This window comes from Camelus dromedarius, chromosome 15, assembly GCF_036321535.1.
Source record: "Camelus dromedarius isolate mCamDro1 chromosome 15, mCamDro1.pat, whole genome shotgun sequence".
In the NCBI taxonomy this organism is placed as follows: Eukaryota; Metazoa; Chordata; class Mammalia; order Artiodactyla; family Camelidae; genus Camelus; species Camelus dromedarius.
The window spans coordinates 5890906-5906350 of NC_087450.1; the positions used below are offsets into that span (position 1 = coordinate 5890906).

Below are 15445 nucleotides of genomic sequence, written 5' to 3' on the forward strand. Positions count from 1 at the left end.
GAGGCTTATGGGACAGCTGGGCGGGGCCGGGGAGGGCAGGGCCGCGCGGAAGTCCTGACCTGCATGTGGCGCCGGCCGGAGGTTGGGCGTTGCTGCCACCAGTGGGCGGGACAGCGGGGCAGCGAGGCGGGGGCACCCTCACCTGTCCGTGTGTGGGGATCAGCCTGGGCTCCGTGGCCTCCGCTTGCACCGGACGTGGACCCAGGCTACCGGTGGGCAAGATAGAGGACTGAGCCCAGGCACGCACGGCTGGCCAGGTAGGGCACCTGAAGTGCAGATCCGCCAGGCCCGCTGCCGGCCTTGAATACGCGCTGCTAGGCAGTTTCCAAGAAGACGGGATCTGTCATAAGAGGGGAGGTAGGGCTTGGGTGCCAGATGTCGGGTTGGGTGCAGTCTCACAGGAGAGCCACGGTGAGAGGGCGCAGAGCGGCCCCTGTGTTGGCGGGGCTAAGAGTTTGGGGTATAGGGTCGGGGTGGTGTGTGCCTTTCTCTGTGGTCTCCTCACTCCAGAGCAAGGGGCTCTGCTTACCCCCTCCCCTCACTGCACTCCCTGCCTTCCCCAGCACCACCTGGGGTGTGGTCATGTCGAGGCAGGGAAGGCCCAGGGAAGGGGCTCATTCAGGGCCAGGGGCCACTCTGCAGGGGTGCTGGACCTGACAGCAATGCAGTGCTTCGGAACTCCCCTGGGCTGGGTTTCTAACCAGTGGGATGGAAGGGCCTTTCCTTCCTGGGGTGCATTTGGGGGAACTAGATACGTCATGAATGTCAGCCCTGAAAATGGAGGCTGCGCTACATCCATTCTTGGAAAGAAAAATCAGGCCCTTCCAGCCCAGGTGTCTCAGAAAGTCAGTCAGCAATGTTCGGGGTCCCAAGTTTAGGCTTTCAATTAGAGCTGAGCGGCTCAGGAGGCCAGATCCCTGTCCGTGGCTCCAGGAGTAGGCTTTCTGCTGGGGGACAGGATCCTCACAAACACCTGTGTCTTTGTGGGTCACTCCCCTCTGACAAGCTGGGAGGCAGGGTGCAGTTGTGGGAAATCGTGTTTCCATGAGGAGAGGGCCACCAAGTGGTGGGGGCACAGGAGACAGTGAGAAAGAGTCCCGCAGCCTTTCTGGAATCAAAAAACTGGCAAATGTGAAGAAGTGCATAATTTGTTTTATTGAACAGGCTGCTTATGTACGTTTGGAGGGCCAGGTTCAAGGACTCTGCATCCCTCCAGGACAATAGCCTCAAGAGAAGAACAGACAGAGCAGGAAGAGATGTGGGGTTTCTCCCAGGAATGAGGCAGAACAGGGATTTCTGCAGATTTGCAAGGAGACCCCGACCGCTGAGCACGGGGTTACAACCCCACGTGACCCTTGTCGTGTTTGGCTTGGGCTCTGGGTCTGGCCTGATCATGTATTCTTCCAGCTGAGTTCCAGAAATTCAGAGGGTAGACTTAGAGAGGCTGCGTTTGGAACCCGGTGTGGAGACGGAGGGTCCTTTATCCTGAGTCCCCTCAGCCTAATCACTGTAGCTGAGTTCCAACACCACCCAGGCCCCCAGGGTGGCCATGGAGGGAGAGCAAGCCTGGCAGGTGACCCAGGGGTCCCACTGCTGTGCCCCTCCCTTATCTTTGTTCCCTTTCACCCCGGAAGGTGTGATTGTCTCATGTCATGGTGACAAGCCATCTCTCTTCTCTGTCAGGTGGGATCCCCACCCCCGCTCAGCCTTCTTGCTGCATGGATGCTGAAGGACCAGGCTCACTTGAAGTTCTGAGATTGAGCAGTAAGGTGGAAACAAAGAAACCAATGGAAACAAAGAAACAAGTCATTGTGGCCAAGCTCCCCACCACAGAGAAGCTGCCCTGAGTGGAAGGGAGGGTGTGGGCATGCCCATTTGTTTCGTGTCTCCCAGTGCTCTTCGCTTTCTTATTGCAGACCTGCATGGTTACAACAAAATGATCTGCAAAACTGAAAATATTTACTCTCTGGCTTTTACAGAAAAGGCTGACCAGCCTCTGGTTCCCGTACCGGTCAACTGATTGGAGTACCTTTCCAGTTTGGAAACATCTGGGCAGGCCCAGGTTTGCAAAATTCTTTAAGAGTAGTTATGGAGTTTTGCTTCTAAACATTTTTATGGCTGTATACTTCTGAGCTGAGGTTGTGCTGTGTAATTCTGAGCCGGGATTTTCTCAAACTGTTTCTTATTTCTTATACCGGACACCCCTAAATTCCAAGGGGAATGGGATGTTAAGGAAGCCATGGAGTTTAGGAGAAAGATACAGATTTCATTTCCATTTAAGCATCGATGTATCTCCATCCTAGGCAGTATCGGTTCTGTGGTATTGATAGGGGAAATAAATAGCAACCAAATTTATAGAAAATAGTGGGTCATTGGGTACACAATTTCTTCTTTTCAACATTTTTGTAGTGTTTGCAGTTTAAGATGACCGTTCCTGAGAAACAGGCAGCCTCTTAGAATGAAATAGCATTTTCCCTGAACCATACTCAATTTTTATTTCGTAGACAGCAGGAAGGGCAATCACACATCCAACACTTGGGGACCTCAAAGATAAAACGTAACTTTCTGGGAGCACACTCCCCCCGTCTCCCTCTGCTCTTTTCACTGTCCCATTGTCCCTGAAGTCTCTTTTGTATCTTCTGCTCATGACTCCAGTAACTCTTCCTTCTCGTCCCTCAGCTGGTAAGTTTACTTTTCTACTTTGACCAAGCAAACTGAAGCCAACAGAAGAGAACTTTCACCAGCAACTCCCAGCACATCCGCTCGCCTTCTGATGTCTGTGACTACACTCTCGCTGCTCCACCTCTTATTACAGGTGACATCGAAAGCCAGGTCATCCAAAAGTCACCAGGGGGCCCATCCATACAATCTTCTCCGGGCTGTCACTCCCACATCCATCCTCTCTGTCACTACCTCATCTATTTTGTTCTCCTGCTAGTTGGCTCCTATCAGTATATAAAAGTCCATCCTCTTAAAAGAAACAAACAGCACTCCTTGACTCTAATTGACCCCCACCAATTGCCACCCCATGTCTTTGCAGCAAATCTTTAATGAGTCGTTTAAACTCACTGTCTGCATATTCTCTTGAGCCATTCCCTTTTGCACCCACTCTGGCTTTTCCCCTGATCCCTCGCTCTATGGAAACTGCTCTGTCAAGGCCATCAGTGACCCCACGTTGCTAAATATAGTGGTCAGTTTTTAGTCTTCATCATGCGTGGCCCTTTGGCAGCATTTGACCCAGCTCTTCCATTTCTCCTCCCCCGTGTTCCTGCTTCACTTGGCCTCCAGCCCATCGCTCTGCTTTCGATCCACTGGCTGGTCTTTTGCCAACGTCTCCTCTTTTTTCCAAATATTTACTGCGAATGTGCCTCGGAGTTGGGTCCTGGGTCTCTCCTCTATCTCACTGCTATACTTTTGGTGGAAGCAACCAGACTTGGAAATTGACATGCCATCAATTTCTCGATTTGTCCAAAACTCCCTGATTGGCCTTTTCCACTTGGAACTCTCTCCCTGATACTCATATTCTTTTTCTTTCATTCATCTTGCTTTCACATTCATACATATGTTCTACTGTGTAAATTACTTTTCCAAATTTTGAATCAGTCCATACATATCATGTGAAATGCTCAGATCTCTATTATTTCCACTAAAATGCTTATTCTAACTTAGAACCTTTCTGCATTTCTGTATTTATGTCAATAAAGTGAATAGTATTTCTACAAGCCTCATAGTTAAACAGTGTGTTTGTTTGGGGCTATTATGTAACATGAAATAATGATACATCAACATATTCCTTTTTCATTTAATTTTATGTAACACCAAGATGAGGTTCTTGCACTGAAGACTGTTTCGTTGAAATTTTACCTACGTTACGGACAGTCAGTTTTTGTGAAAGCCCTCATTTCTCCCCTTTTCTGATATATTTTCCATTTGGCTATTATAACATATACCTTGGCATGAAATAAAATTCCAAATCCATTCACATAATAAAATTAATACATTTAAATTATATTTTTTAATGTTAAAAAGAAAGAAAAAAAAACCAGACTCCTCTACCTATTAGGCATTTCTGTGGCAATATCTAATAGACTCCTTAATCATGACATTGAAGAACTGAGCTGATTCCAGCCCCTTTCCACCTGCTCAGCCCCATCTTGTCCCATCCCCTGTGGATGGAGAGGACATCCATCCCATTTTCCAGGTCCAGATGTTGGAACCATGTTCTTTCTCTCTCTTTCTCTTACACACACAGACAGCAAATCCAGCTTGTTAGAAATTTCTAGCTACTCTGAATTCATTAACCACGTACTCCCTGTTCCCCACCCTCCTAGGAGCCTCCTTCAACCCCTTGTTGGACACCAATTAGCCTACTTCTTCCATCTTTGCTTTTCTACAATCTCATCCACACAGAGTCAGAGGGAGCCTATAAAAGCATACATTTGAGGGGGTGGGTGTAGCTCAGTGATACAGTGCATGCTTAGCATGCATGAGATCCTGGGTTCAAACCTCAGCACCTTCACTAAAATAAATAAATTAACCTCCTCCCAAGAAAACCCAAAACAAAAGCATAAATTGGACATCACCCATCCCATCAAAACTCACTAAAAGGGTCACCATTCCATTAGGAGCCAAAGTCGTCCCAAAGTCTTCGAGGACCCGGCCTGCTCTGCCTCTCCGCCCACACTCTCCACATCACTCTGGGGGCCTCTGGCTCCGGCTCTTCCTTCTTCCTCCGGATCTATTCTGCTTCAAGTTCATTACTCCTTGAGATCTGCCAGGATTGCCTTATTCCCTCCTGCCTGCCTCCCACCCCACCACCATCACCTGAGTTTGCTCATATCACTCTTATTTTTCCCCAAGCTCTTGCTACCCCCATCATGTTGCCTGTTTTCTCTGCTAAAACTCTGAGCCCCCAGTGATGGGGAGTCGTGTCTATTTTGTTGACTAATAAAGCCCAAGGGCCTTGGGAATGGGTATAGTTACTAGATTCCCATAAGTAGTAGGAGCTTATACAGATTTGCTGAATGAATGCAGAGGTCCTGGTCCAATTCGATGGAGCACTTCTGTGTCCAGCTCAAAGATTAACTCTCCTTTCCTCCTGAGAGAGGGTGACCACTTCCTTGGTGATCAAAGGCAAGATCTATTTTCTTTATGCTGTTAATCTTAGGCGGGGAGATTGGGGGATCTTCATTTATATTTTAAAATTTGATTCACTCTGCAGTTTGTCTCCTGTCTATGTATCCTTTTGAGAAACCATTTATGAGTGATCATTCTTCCATCAGATTGAACAGGATCCAGGGGGAAGTACCAAGCCTGTCCCATCGGCCATCCTGTGTGTCATGTCCTGTGACCCAGTAGATGCTCAGCACGTAAGTGAACCAACAGGAGTGAGTGAAGAGATGGGAACATCTCATTATTGTGGTGGCTGCACTCTGTCCGATGCCTTGAGATTTGGGGAAGGGTTTACAACTGCGGAGGCGAGATGTCAGGTCCTCTGTGCTCTTCCTGAGTGCCCTGGCCTTACCCATTCCCCCAGCCCCCTCTGGGCAGCCAAGCCCAGGAGCTGGGCCACCGGCGATTTTGCTGATCAATAAACCACCTCACCCAAATTCCGGGGGTAAGAGCGGCCAGCACAACTGTTTGTAGACTCTGAAGTCAGGTCCTTGGAGGAATTCCTCACTGAACAATGTTTTGGACCTTTTATTTTTCTCTATAGCCTCCAGCTGAAGAAACAGATTGCCTTAGGTACATCAAAGGTGAGGACACCTACTATCCCCATGGAGCCCAGGTGGGGCTGGGAGTCTGCTGTTTGTACAGCCGGTGGGCTCGTGTTGCTTTGGGCATCCCTGTGCCTGAATTCCTGCAGTACACTCGGTGGTAAGAACGGGGGTGCCTGGCAGGGAGGGAAGCGGGTCGGGGGACTACACAGCTGGGGAGACGTTAACCTGTGGTGAGCGGGAGCCGGCTGATGCATGGAATCTCGGTGCAGGGAACTCTCCAAACTCAGAGAGGTTCCCACTCCCGCAGGTTCCCTTTGATCAGGGTGCTAGGCTGTCAGCACTGCAGGGTCCCTGTGAGGATCATAGTGCCTTCAGGCAGTGGGAAGTGAGGGGTCCAGTGGCAATTAAATTAACTGTGCACCCAAAGCCAACCCCCGTCTCTTTCAGCCTGTTTCCTAATCTGCAAAACTGGAATGATGTTAACCATCCCGCAGGTTTGTTGATGGGCTGGGACACACTAGACTGCCAGGAGCTGGAATTCCTCTGTGCCCTGATTGTTATCCTTCCTTCACACTATTTACTCTCACAATTTCAGTCTCTCTGTCTCTCTCTCATTCACTTGTAACTTTCTCTCCTGCTCTGGTTTCATTTGATTCCCACCCTCCTCCCAATCCCCAGATGAGTGAAATTAATTTCTGTGTGTCAGTTCCAAATTCCTGGGAAAGATGCTCTGTCCCCTCTGGATTGGTTGTCCAACCCATCAGTTGCAGTCAGAGGAGTGAGTCCCTCTGTGACCAGAGGAGGGTCTCTGCCCAGCCCCCCAGCCACCACTGTGGGAGCACATAGCTCTCCGAGGAGGAGGTACTGGCTGTGACTTGGTGTCACTAAGTGTGAATTTATCTCTCCTCTTGCCCCACCTTCATCCTCCTAAACAAAGATGAAAATTAAACACTCCCGAGATTTGTGTCATGGAACACTCAGGGTGGGGGCTAAGAGGGCTGGATTCCCTGCTGAGTGTAAGGGGCTACAGTGACTCCCCAACGAGAGCCTGTAAAGGAAACAGCACCGGCCCCACCGGACACTTAGGGCGCTGAGTCTGCGTGACATTGAGCCAGGCTTCTGACCACAGCTCAGGTGTCTGGTCCGACTGGTTAGTCTTTGAAACCAACCAGCTTTGGATTCCTCAATCCCTCCCTGAGGTTTTACCTGAAACACAAGCTTCTGTATCTCTGAAGACAGATGATGAGGACCCTTCACGTAAGGCATTTGCACTGCCCTGTGCGGGAATTTGTGCTGCACGGTCTGCCCGGCGAGCTGACCATAGTTCATATTTTACTGATCTTAGAAATAGTCTGGTTTCCTGATGCACTGTTTCACTGAACAAGCAACAGAAGCCACCTCTGGCTGATAAAAACCAAAAAGGGACTTAATGAAAAGATACTGGGAGGGTGCATGGAGTGGCCCAGACCAGAGCCGACCCTGGGGCCGTAGGAGATGTTGGGGAGCCCCAGGCACCAGGCTGCGCAGGGTGCTACCGGGCCCCCTGCTGCCCCAGCAGGGACCCCCCTCCTCCTGACACTCCACCTCACTGCATGTTCATGTCCCGGCAGGGCCAGGTCACACTGAAGCCACCAGCACACACCTCAATGGGGGAGTTGGCCCCTTCTCAGCTGAGGGCGTGCCTGGTGTGGGGAGAGGCCCAGTTAGAGGAAGACGGTTCCCCTACTGTTCCGAGTTAATGCGCAAGTCAGTGCCCATCACTCAGGAGAGCCGGGCTGGTCTGACCTCATTGTGGTGACTAGGCCGTCTGAGTTCACGTATTACTTTTTAGGTTGGAAGGCCCAAGAGGGAGAAAAAGTGGAGGTTCTAGTACTTATTTTATATTTCCCATGTACCAGGTGCGGTATGCAAGCCACTTCAGACAAGGCCCATAACAACCACATTAATAGGCCACGGAGAAAGTCGTGCATTCAGGCCTCTGCAGCCCCGAAACGCGTGTCCTCATCAGTTCCGTAGTTACCAGTGGAAGTTGTAGGGATTTATGGGACTGTGTTCTCCTGTGGGGGCTGGGATGTGTGTGTTTAAATCCACATCTTCAGAAACTCGGCTAGAACCACAGCCACTGATTGTCTGCATGGAGGCAGAGGAGGGGAGGCTTCCAGCCTCTGGTCCAGCTCGTGTGGAGCTCAGAAATTGCTCCTTCTGTCCTGAAAACAACACCAGAGCTGAGGGAGCTGAAAACCCACTGCTCTTCTTAGATCCACAAGAAAACTGAGGGGGAAAGCTACTCCCAACCGAGAGAGGCAGCCGGGCAGGCTTGGAGAGTCACAGCTCCCAGGGCAGAACCCGCTTTTGTAAGAAACTCGGGGGCAGGCAGATTTAACAGGTCCCTGAGGCCAGCTGGAAACTCAGCGTGGGGAAGTCTGAGTGTGACAACTTCAGGGGGCCAGTCAGAGGGGCTCCCTGCTCTTTTTCATGCATTTTACTTCGAGGACAGTACCCTGCTCTCAGAGTGAAAATCATAGGAAAACTCCTCATGCTTCCTGCCAGGAAAGGATAAAATAACTCTAATGAAATACACCCAGAACATTCTCTTCCATTGTGGGGGGTTGTGTTTTTTTTTTTTAAATGAGAAATTATTTTACCAGAGCCTAACCAGCCTGGGGGAAGGGAAATCCCTTCTGTCTCACCCAAATTGGGGTGAGGGGAATGAGACACACTTGTGGAGGTCACAGCGCAGGGCACAGGCTCAATGAGAACTAATCACAGGAGTATAGATGCCCTGCTCTGTTCCGCTACCCCAACACCTAACCTCCATGTCAGTAGGGCCTCTGTGTAATAACAGGAATAAAATTAAAAGAAGTTAATGTCTCAGGAGTGTCTAGGGAAAACCCAAAGATAGCGGGCAGATGAAAACAAGGACACACAGGCAGCTTTAGCCTCTCACACCAATGGCTGTAGCAAACTACACACAGCCCATCCCAGTAGATAAACAGAAAACCTCACAGAAAAAACTATTTATTTTGGTTCTCTTACCCAGTGCATTCCATGGTGCATCCTCACCTAGAATTGAGTGGAAGCAAGTCCATCTCAGAAGGGACATACCTGAAGAGGAATGGCATTCCAGACTCTGAAGGGCAGAGAAAGCACCAGCCTGGGTTAGAGAAAGGTGAGGGGTGGGGTAGGGGGTGGGCTGCCTTCTTCCCCAAATAAGGAACCTTCCTGAGGCCAGCACCGTGGGAGGGAGGGCCATGGGGTGGAAGCAGCCAGACTTCTTCCTGAGAAGTGATAGGATGCCTCCAAGGGACCATTCAGGTGCCCATTCAGGTGTCTTGACGGTGGGAGCCAGTCGGTCTGCCTCAGAGCCCAGGACTGAGGTGGGCGCAGAGCAGGCCGGTCTTACTTGGCCGGATCCATTTCACTTCTCCGAAACCCTGTGTAAAACATGAAGCGTGGTCGACCTGGTGAGCACAGCTCTGCCCTCAAGACCGGTTTCAACTCCTCTCTTCCCAGAGAACAGCATCTCTGAGCCCGTCCTGGGTGACCTCACAGAGATCACCCTAGTGGCCCAGGCTAGTGACCGGGAACATGTACCTTCCTGCAGCCAACCCCAGACGTCCACTGATGCCTCATATACTGGCAAAGATGTGAGTTCCTGTGCATTGGTCTAACAGCAGAGACTCTGCCACAGGCCCAAGAGGTGGTGTGTGGGACAAGCAGGGGTGCAGGAGTGTACGCAGTGCAAAGGTGTAAGTGGTGGCAGGGGTGCAGGGGCTGTGGAGGGTGCAGGCAGTTCAGGGGATGCGGGGGTGCAGGCAGTGAGGAAGGGCAGAGAGTGGCAGGGGTGCAGAGGTACAGGGAGTGTAGGGGTGCAGGAAGGTGCTCAGGCACGTGGCCAGGGTCAGAAGGCAAGTGCACATCCTCGCAGTCAGCCTGACCCCGGGAGATTAGTGCAATGGTCTGGGGTGGCGGAGGGGGCGGCGGCGGCGGCGGCGGCGGCGGCGGCGGCGGCGGCGGCGGCGGCGGGTGGGAGGCTGCCCGGGCAAGCCGGTCGATTTCTTCTCTTCCCTGCAGCCTGGCCTGGGGGGGCGATGGCCGCCGGAGATTCGCCAGATGTTGGACTCCAGGTAAGCTTGCTCCTGGGTGGTGGGGCGGTTAGGTCAGGGGGCGGTGGCAGCGGCAAGTGGGCGGAGCGGGGCTGCCCCTGGCGAACTGATGGAATAGCTGCCTTCTCCAGGCTGCCGGGCCTGGGAGCGGCCTCTGCTGCCCCAGGTCGCTGCACACACCTGTCCCACTCAGCAAGCTGAGTGGGGAGTGGAGGCGTTGTCGTTAAGGTGCAGGGCCCACGGGGATATGGGGGCTGCCGCACAGAAGCCGGTCAATTCGCTCCGCTCTCCCCCGCGGCGGAGCCAGGGGCGGCTTCTGCTGCCGTAGAGGCGGGACGCCGGTCTCCAGGTGAGCTTGGTCCTGGGAGGCGGCGGCGGCGGCGGCGGCTGGGGGTTGGGGTCCGTTCCAGGGAGCTGCTCCATTTCTTCTCTCCCCCGCGGCCTGGCCTGGGGGCGACCTCTGCCGCCAGAGATTTGCCTGAGGTCCGACTCCAGGTGAGCTTGCTCCTGGGAGATGGGTGCGGTGCAGTCAGGGGGCTGGGAAGGTGGTGGCTGCGGGGATAGGGAGGCTGCCCCGGGGGAGCTTGAGGATTAGCTCCCATGTCTGTGCCGCGTGGCCTGCAGGCGGCCTCTGCTGCGCCAGGTCCCGGGACAACCCTTTCCCACTTTGCCTGCTGGGGGCGGGAGGCAGGGTAGTCAGGTTGCACGGGTGGCGGGGGTCGGGGGCCTGCAGCGGGGGAGCGGGCACATTTGCTCCCATCTTCCCCGCGGCTTGTCCTGGTGGCGGTGTCTCTTGCCCTGGGTTAAGAGACACGTGTATCCTAGTCGGCCTGGCCCCAGGAGGCGGGCGTGTTACGTTGGGGGTGGTGGCAGCAGCGGCAGGTTTTCCCATGGAGCCGGTCCATTTGCTCCCATTTCTCCCCATGGTTTGCCCTGGGGGCGGTCCCTGTTGTCCCTAGTTCGCCGGACGTCCATCTCCAGGTCAGCCTGCTCCCTAGAGGCGGCCACCGTGAGGTCAGGGGGCAGGAGCGGTGGCTGCTGTGGGGGTAGGGGGCTGCCTTGGGGAGCTGGTGGATTGGCTCCCGTCTCCCCGATGGCCTGGTGTGGGAGTGGCCTCTCCTGCCTCAGATCACCAGACACACCTGTCCCATTTAGCCTGCTGGGGGAGGGGCGCCCTGGGAAGTGCCTTTAAAGTGTGGGGGAGGCGACGGCAGGGGTAGAGGACCTGCAGCGCGGAGCCTGTCAATTTGCTCTCCTCTTCCCCACGGCCAAACCTGGGGGCGTACTCTGCTGCCCAAGAAGCCGGATGCCCGTCTCCAGGTCAGCTTGCTCCTGGGAGGCGGGCGCGATGCTGTCGAGGGGCAGAGGCAGCTGCGACGGCCGGCTGCCCCGCCTAATGGGGCCACTTCTTCTCCTCTCCCCTGACCTGGCCTGGGGACGGCCTCTCCCGCCCAAGATTAGCCTGAAACCCCACACCCGGTCAGGTTGCTCCTGGGAGGTGGGCGCGGTGACATCAGGGGTTGGAGAGGAGGGGGGTCTGCCCCTGGCGGGCTGGAGGATAAGCTCCCATCTCTCTGGAGGCCTGACGTGGGGGTGGCCTCTGCTGCCCCTCATTCCCGGGTCACCCTTCTCCAGGACATATTGCCCCGGGGGTGCTGTAGGCTGCGGGGGCGGCGGGTTGTTGGCGGGGGTATGGAGCTTGCCGCTTGGGAGCTGGTGGTTTAGATCCCATATCCCCCGCAGCTTGTCCTGGGGGCAGCCTCTGTTGCCCCAGGTCGCAAAGCACTGTTTCCCTGACAGCTTAACCACCGGAAGTGGGCAGGATGTGCTGAGGGGGCGGAGGCAGCCGCCAAGGCAGCGACGGAGGGGGCTGTCCCTGGCCAGCCGGTCAATTTGTTCCCATCTCAACATTTGCTGTCCCAGTTTCACAGGACGCCCTTCTTCAGTTTATCCTTCTCCTGGGAGGTGGGCTCAGTGCATGCAGCCCAAGGTCTGGGCTCTCCCCTGGGGAGGGGCAGAACTCTCTTCTTCTTCTTTGTCTTTATTCTTCAGCAAAGTGGTTACTGGCCCCAATTCTTAATTCTGAGAAAGTGTAGCCTGTGTTACGGAGGAGCTGCTGGACAGTGAGGTTTCTGGGTGGGTTTTCACATCAGCTGATGCCCCAGGCAGGCAGGAAATCTATTACTTAGAGCTTCTTAGTCTGGAGTTGGGGGATGGCCCCGCCATCCTCACCATGCTTTTTAAAAATGTGTTACTCCCCTCTTTTTCCTAGGTGACATTTTAGGTTATTGCGTCCCAGATTGCTGGCACACTCATCCCTGTTCTCAAACATCTTTTAAACTTGGGTGAAGTGATAAGTTGGGGAAGAAGATGATTTACTGAAAGGTAAGAATACTTAAATTTGCATTAAAGCTACATTCTGTCAATCTTTCTCAAATGATTTTTCTCTGATTCTAAATCCATGACCTAGTGAATGTTGTACTCCTGTGTAAATCATTGATCTTCACATCACACTGGTTGAGTGGTCAACGAGATTTGTTATTTAGATTATTCCTGAAAGGAAAAGCTCAGGCTTTTGAGAATTCCTTGTCTGATGTCACCCAGGCAGTCACAGTAGAAGACAGAGCTGATATAAAAATCCCTCACCTGCCTGAACTGCAAAGCTTCTGGGATTACTGATCCCTGAAATGCAGGTGACTCTTGGTGATAATCTGGGGGATGTTTTAAATGATCAGATTCTTCCAGTCCTGTAAATGGGTTCCATGGCCCCAGCCCCGGGAGAGCTGGTCATAAGGGCCATATCGTGAGGGGTGGGATGGGAAGGCAGGGTCTAAGAGCTGGCATCACTGAGATTCCACACTCGCTAAACACAGAGTCTAAGTGTTGTCAGGTTCTGTTCTGGATTTGAGAGTGTGTTCAGACATGATTCTTGCCCTTCGGGGATCACTGCCTGGGTGGAAGTAACCTTTACATAAATCTGGGGAGGATGACAATTAAGTAGATGGGCTGTTATGATTCTCAGTGTGCCCAGGCTCGCTCTTCCAGGCACTCGTGGGACTAACGAGAGTCATGTTATTCACTCATACACTGATTTATTACCCTTGAATTGATCATTTGTCCCACAGTAAGTGAAACAAGCGATGAGGAACCTGAGTTTTGTCCCCTTTCCTAGCACTGATTGTATCTGTCAGTCAGGCGCCCTGAGTATGCATTGTGAAATGGTGGTATTTCTTGCCCAATGGGACTGCACTGTCAGTTCTGAGAATCAGGGGATACACGTGGGAAGGACAGCACACTGACACACATGGCACCCCCCCACCCCGTGAGACAGCATTGTCGATGCTCAGGTGACCCGATGTAGACCGCGGTGCTAAACTTGAGCATGTTTAGTGATCTTGGTGGCTATGAAAATACAGACTGCCGGTCCCTACTTCTGGAGACACTGAGGGTGTGCACCCCAGAATTCTGCACTTTAAGAAGCACTTTAAGTAATTCTGATGAAGATGATCTGAGTGTCCCACTGAGAAACACTGGTGTGCGATGCACCAGTATTGAGGATTCTCAGGGAGGGATGTCTTTTCAGGATGGTCCAAGGGCCCTCACTAGACTTTTGCCTTGGGTGTAATTGTATGTGTTCGAAAGTGATGTCTCTCACTTCCAGTGCTTGTCAGCATGCTCTGTGCAGGGATTTGCTCTCAGCAGATATCAAAAACTATAAGTCTTCAGGTCACCGAGCTAGAGTGTGAGCGATCTTTTATTTTGGTTTTCTTTATTGCAATGCAGAGTCTCCCGAGAAGAGATTCAGACTGAACAGCTTTGTGTCGGACTTTGGAAGACCGCTGGTGCCCAAGGGGTTCTCTGGCAGCACAATGACGAATCTAGGTCCCTCTTTCACTGCTACGTCAATGAAGTGGACCGCTTGGACAAGGCCAAAGCTGGTATCCCAACCATAGCCCTTGACAGTGATGTTCGGCTCCAGGAAGCCATCAGATGCAGCAGGTGGCCAGAGGAGGAGCCGAACGGGCTCATGAAATGTGACACCCCCAGCTTCATCAACACGGACCAGAACTCTTCCTTTGGGGAAGATGATCTCCTGATTTTGGAACCACCTATTGTTCTAGAAAATAAGCCAGTTGCCCAGACCTCACACAAAGACTTGAATTGGAAATGTGCTTTGTCAAGTGTTTCTCTGAAGATGTGAAGTCTGTCTTTGTATGGCAGGAAGTCCCCTTTCACAAAATTGTATGTGTTTGTGTCTGAGAGAGAGAAATGGAGACAGACAGAAAGACGGAGACAGAAGAGAGCCCCCTCAGAAGAGAGCTAGTTAAGGTGAGTTTTTGTGCCTTAGTTTTTGTGCCATTTGGGGTTTTGGGGGGAACAAAGTATTTACACTGTCTCATTCTCCTCGTTGGAAACCTTGGCCCCGTCCTCAGTGTCAGCGGCCTTGAACGGGGGTTGCCATGGTGCGTTTCATCTGGCGCTGCCACTTCCACGCTCTGCCTTTAGCACGTTGCTTTGCCTCCCAGGGCTGCCACCATTTAAACTGTAAGGTGAGGAGTCTGGAGTAGATGATCCATCCCAGCTCTGCTGTTTTGCAAATTTCTGATTTCGTATTCGGATGAGGCTGGGATACACCCAGAGCAGTATAAACCAGGCCCTACCTCCTGTCTCTTGCTGGGGCATCCCTCAGGTCTGTGCCTTCTACTCAAGCCTTTACTGAGCCCAGCTTTTGTCAGGAGCCCAAGTGCCTACCGGGATGGCAGGAGACCTGTCTCTCGTGGTCACGGTGGCAGACATTTCTATTGGTTGTGCTGAAACAGCTCCTCTGAGATCCTCCGGCCACCCTTGCTCCAACCTGAGGACAGACCTACCGTTCCTTTCCTAGGAGGAGGATCAATCCATGGTGCATTTTATGACAATCCTGTCCCCAGGAATGCACGGAAGGTTATCAGCTGAGTGAGGGGAAGTGCCTCTGTGTCTCTGTGTCCCTGTATCTCTGTCTGCTCACAGTGCCCTGCCACCGGCTACTGAACAAGAAAAGTGCTATTCACCATGCTGTGTCTTTTGCAGATGTGTAGGTGATGGTCTTGTGGCTCATGTGTGGGCTTTGTCCTGGGATGGTGAAGGGCTTATAAATACCTCATCAACATGTATTCGAGATGGCCTGGTGCCACACAGACTTGATTCATGAAGGCATCAAGCCTGCACACTGGTTTGGAAACAACTTGGTTTTGATCAGTCACACTGCATGCATGACTCACTGCTGACCTCTGGGTGGTTTTTTCATTTTAGATTTATTCACCCAGTGTCTTGCTTAAGCTGAAAAATACATTTATTTCACTAGAATATTCTCAGATTCTTTGTTTTCACACATCCAGTTGTTTAATTCCTTTAAAAATCATTTTGTGTTTATAATGCCTCCTAATATCTATCATCTCTAGGTTCCCAGTGGCCTGAGCCATGCACCAGATTTGATGTAGGAACTGTTCCACCAAAAGAAATCCCTTTGCCATAATACCTTTTGAGGAAAATATTATTCTTTAAGGCTCTAACAGTAAATCGCAGAAAAAAGCATGGAACATTTATTGTAGTTAATACATGTTCATGCAAAAAGAAATG

At 52.1% G+C, this 15445-nt stretch overlaps 1 protein-coding gene across 22 annotated transcripts; it reads left to right on the forward strand.

Annotated features, from left to right (window-relative positions):
* The first annotated feature begins 12 nt into the window (after positions 1-12).
* On the forward strand, positions 13-15093 carry LOC135318464 (uncharacterized). Of its 22 annotated transcripts, none has more exons than XM_064494300.1 (12): positions 14-257; positions 1684-2062; positions 2680-2815; positions 5283-5369; positions 5717-5877; positions 6168-6214; positions 8761-8889; positions 9234-9367; positions 9795-9847; positions 11627-12211; positions 13612-14155; positions 14647-15093. In XM_064494300.1, exons 3-10 carry the CDS (start codon positions 2774-2776, stop codon positions 11904-11906), a joined length of 933 nt encoding a protein of 310 aa, XP_064350370.1. In that variant the 5' UTR covers positions 14-257; positions 1684-2062; positions 2680-2773; the 3' UTR covers positions 11907-12211; positions 13612-14155; positions 14647-15093. The 22 variants fall into 22 exon arrangements, with proteins under 22 accessions (XP_064350377.1, XP_064350384.1, XP_064350378.1 ...); XM_064494301.1 differs by having other exon boundaries at positions 14692-15093; XM_064494299.1 differs by having other exon boundaries at positions 14712-15093.
* The last annotated feature ends 352 nt before the right edge of the window (positions 15094-15445 follow it).

Excerpts from the sequence above, each read along its gene's own strand:
- LOC135318464 (XM_064494300.1), top strand. The coding sequence starts at position 2,774 with ATGTCTGTGACTACACTCTCGCTGCTCCACCTCTTATTACAG. Across the intron at positions 5,370-5,716 it reads ACCCAGTAGATGCTCAGCAC|CCTCCAGCTGAAGAAACAGA; the intron begins GTAAGTGAACCA and ends TTTTCTCTATAG. Across the intron at positions 5,878-6,167 it reads TTCCTGCAGTACACTCGGTG|CCTGTTTCCTAATCTGCAAA; the intron begins GTAAGAACGGGG and ends CGTCTCTTTCAG.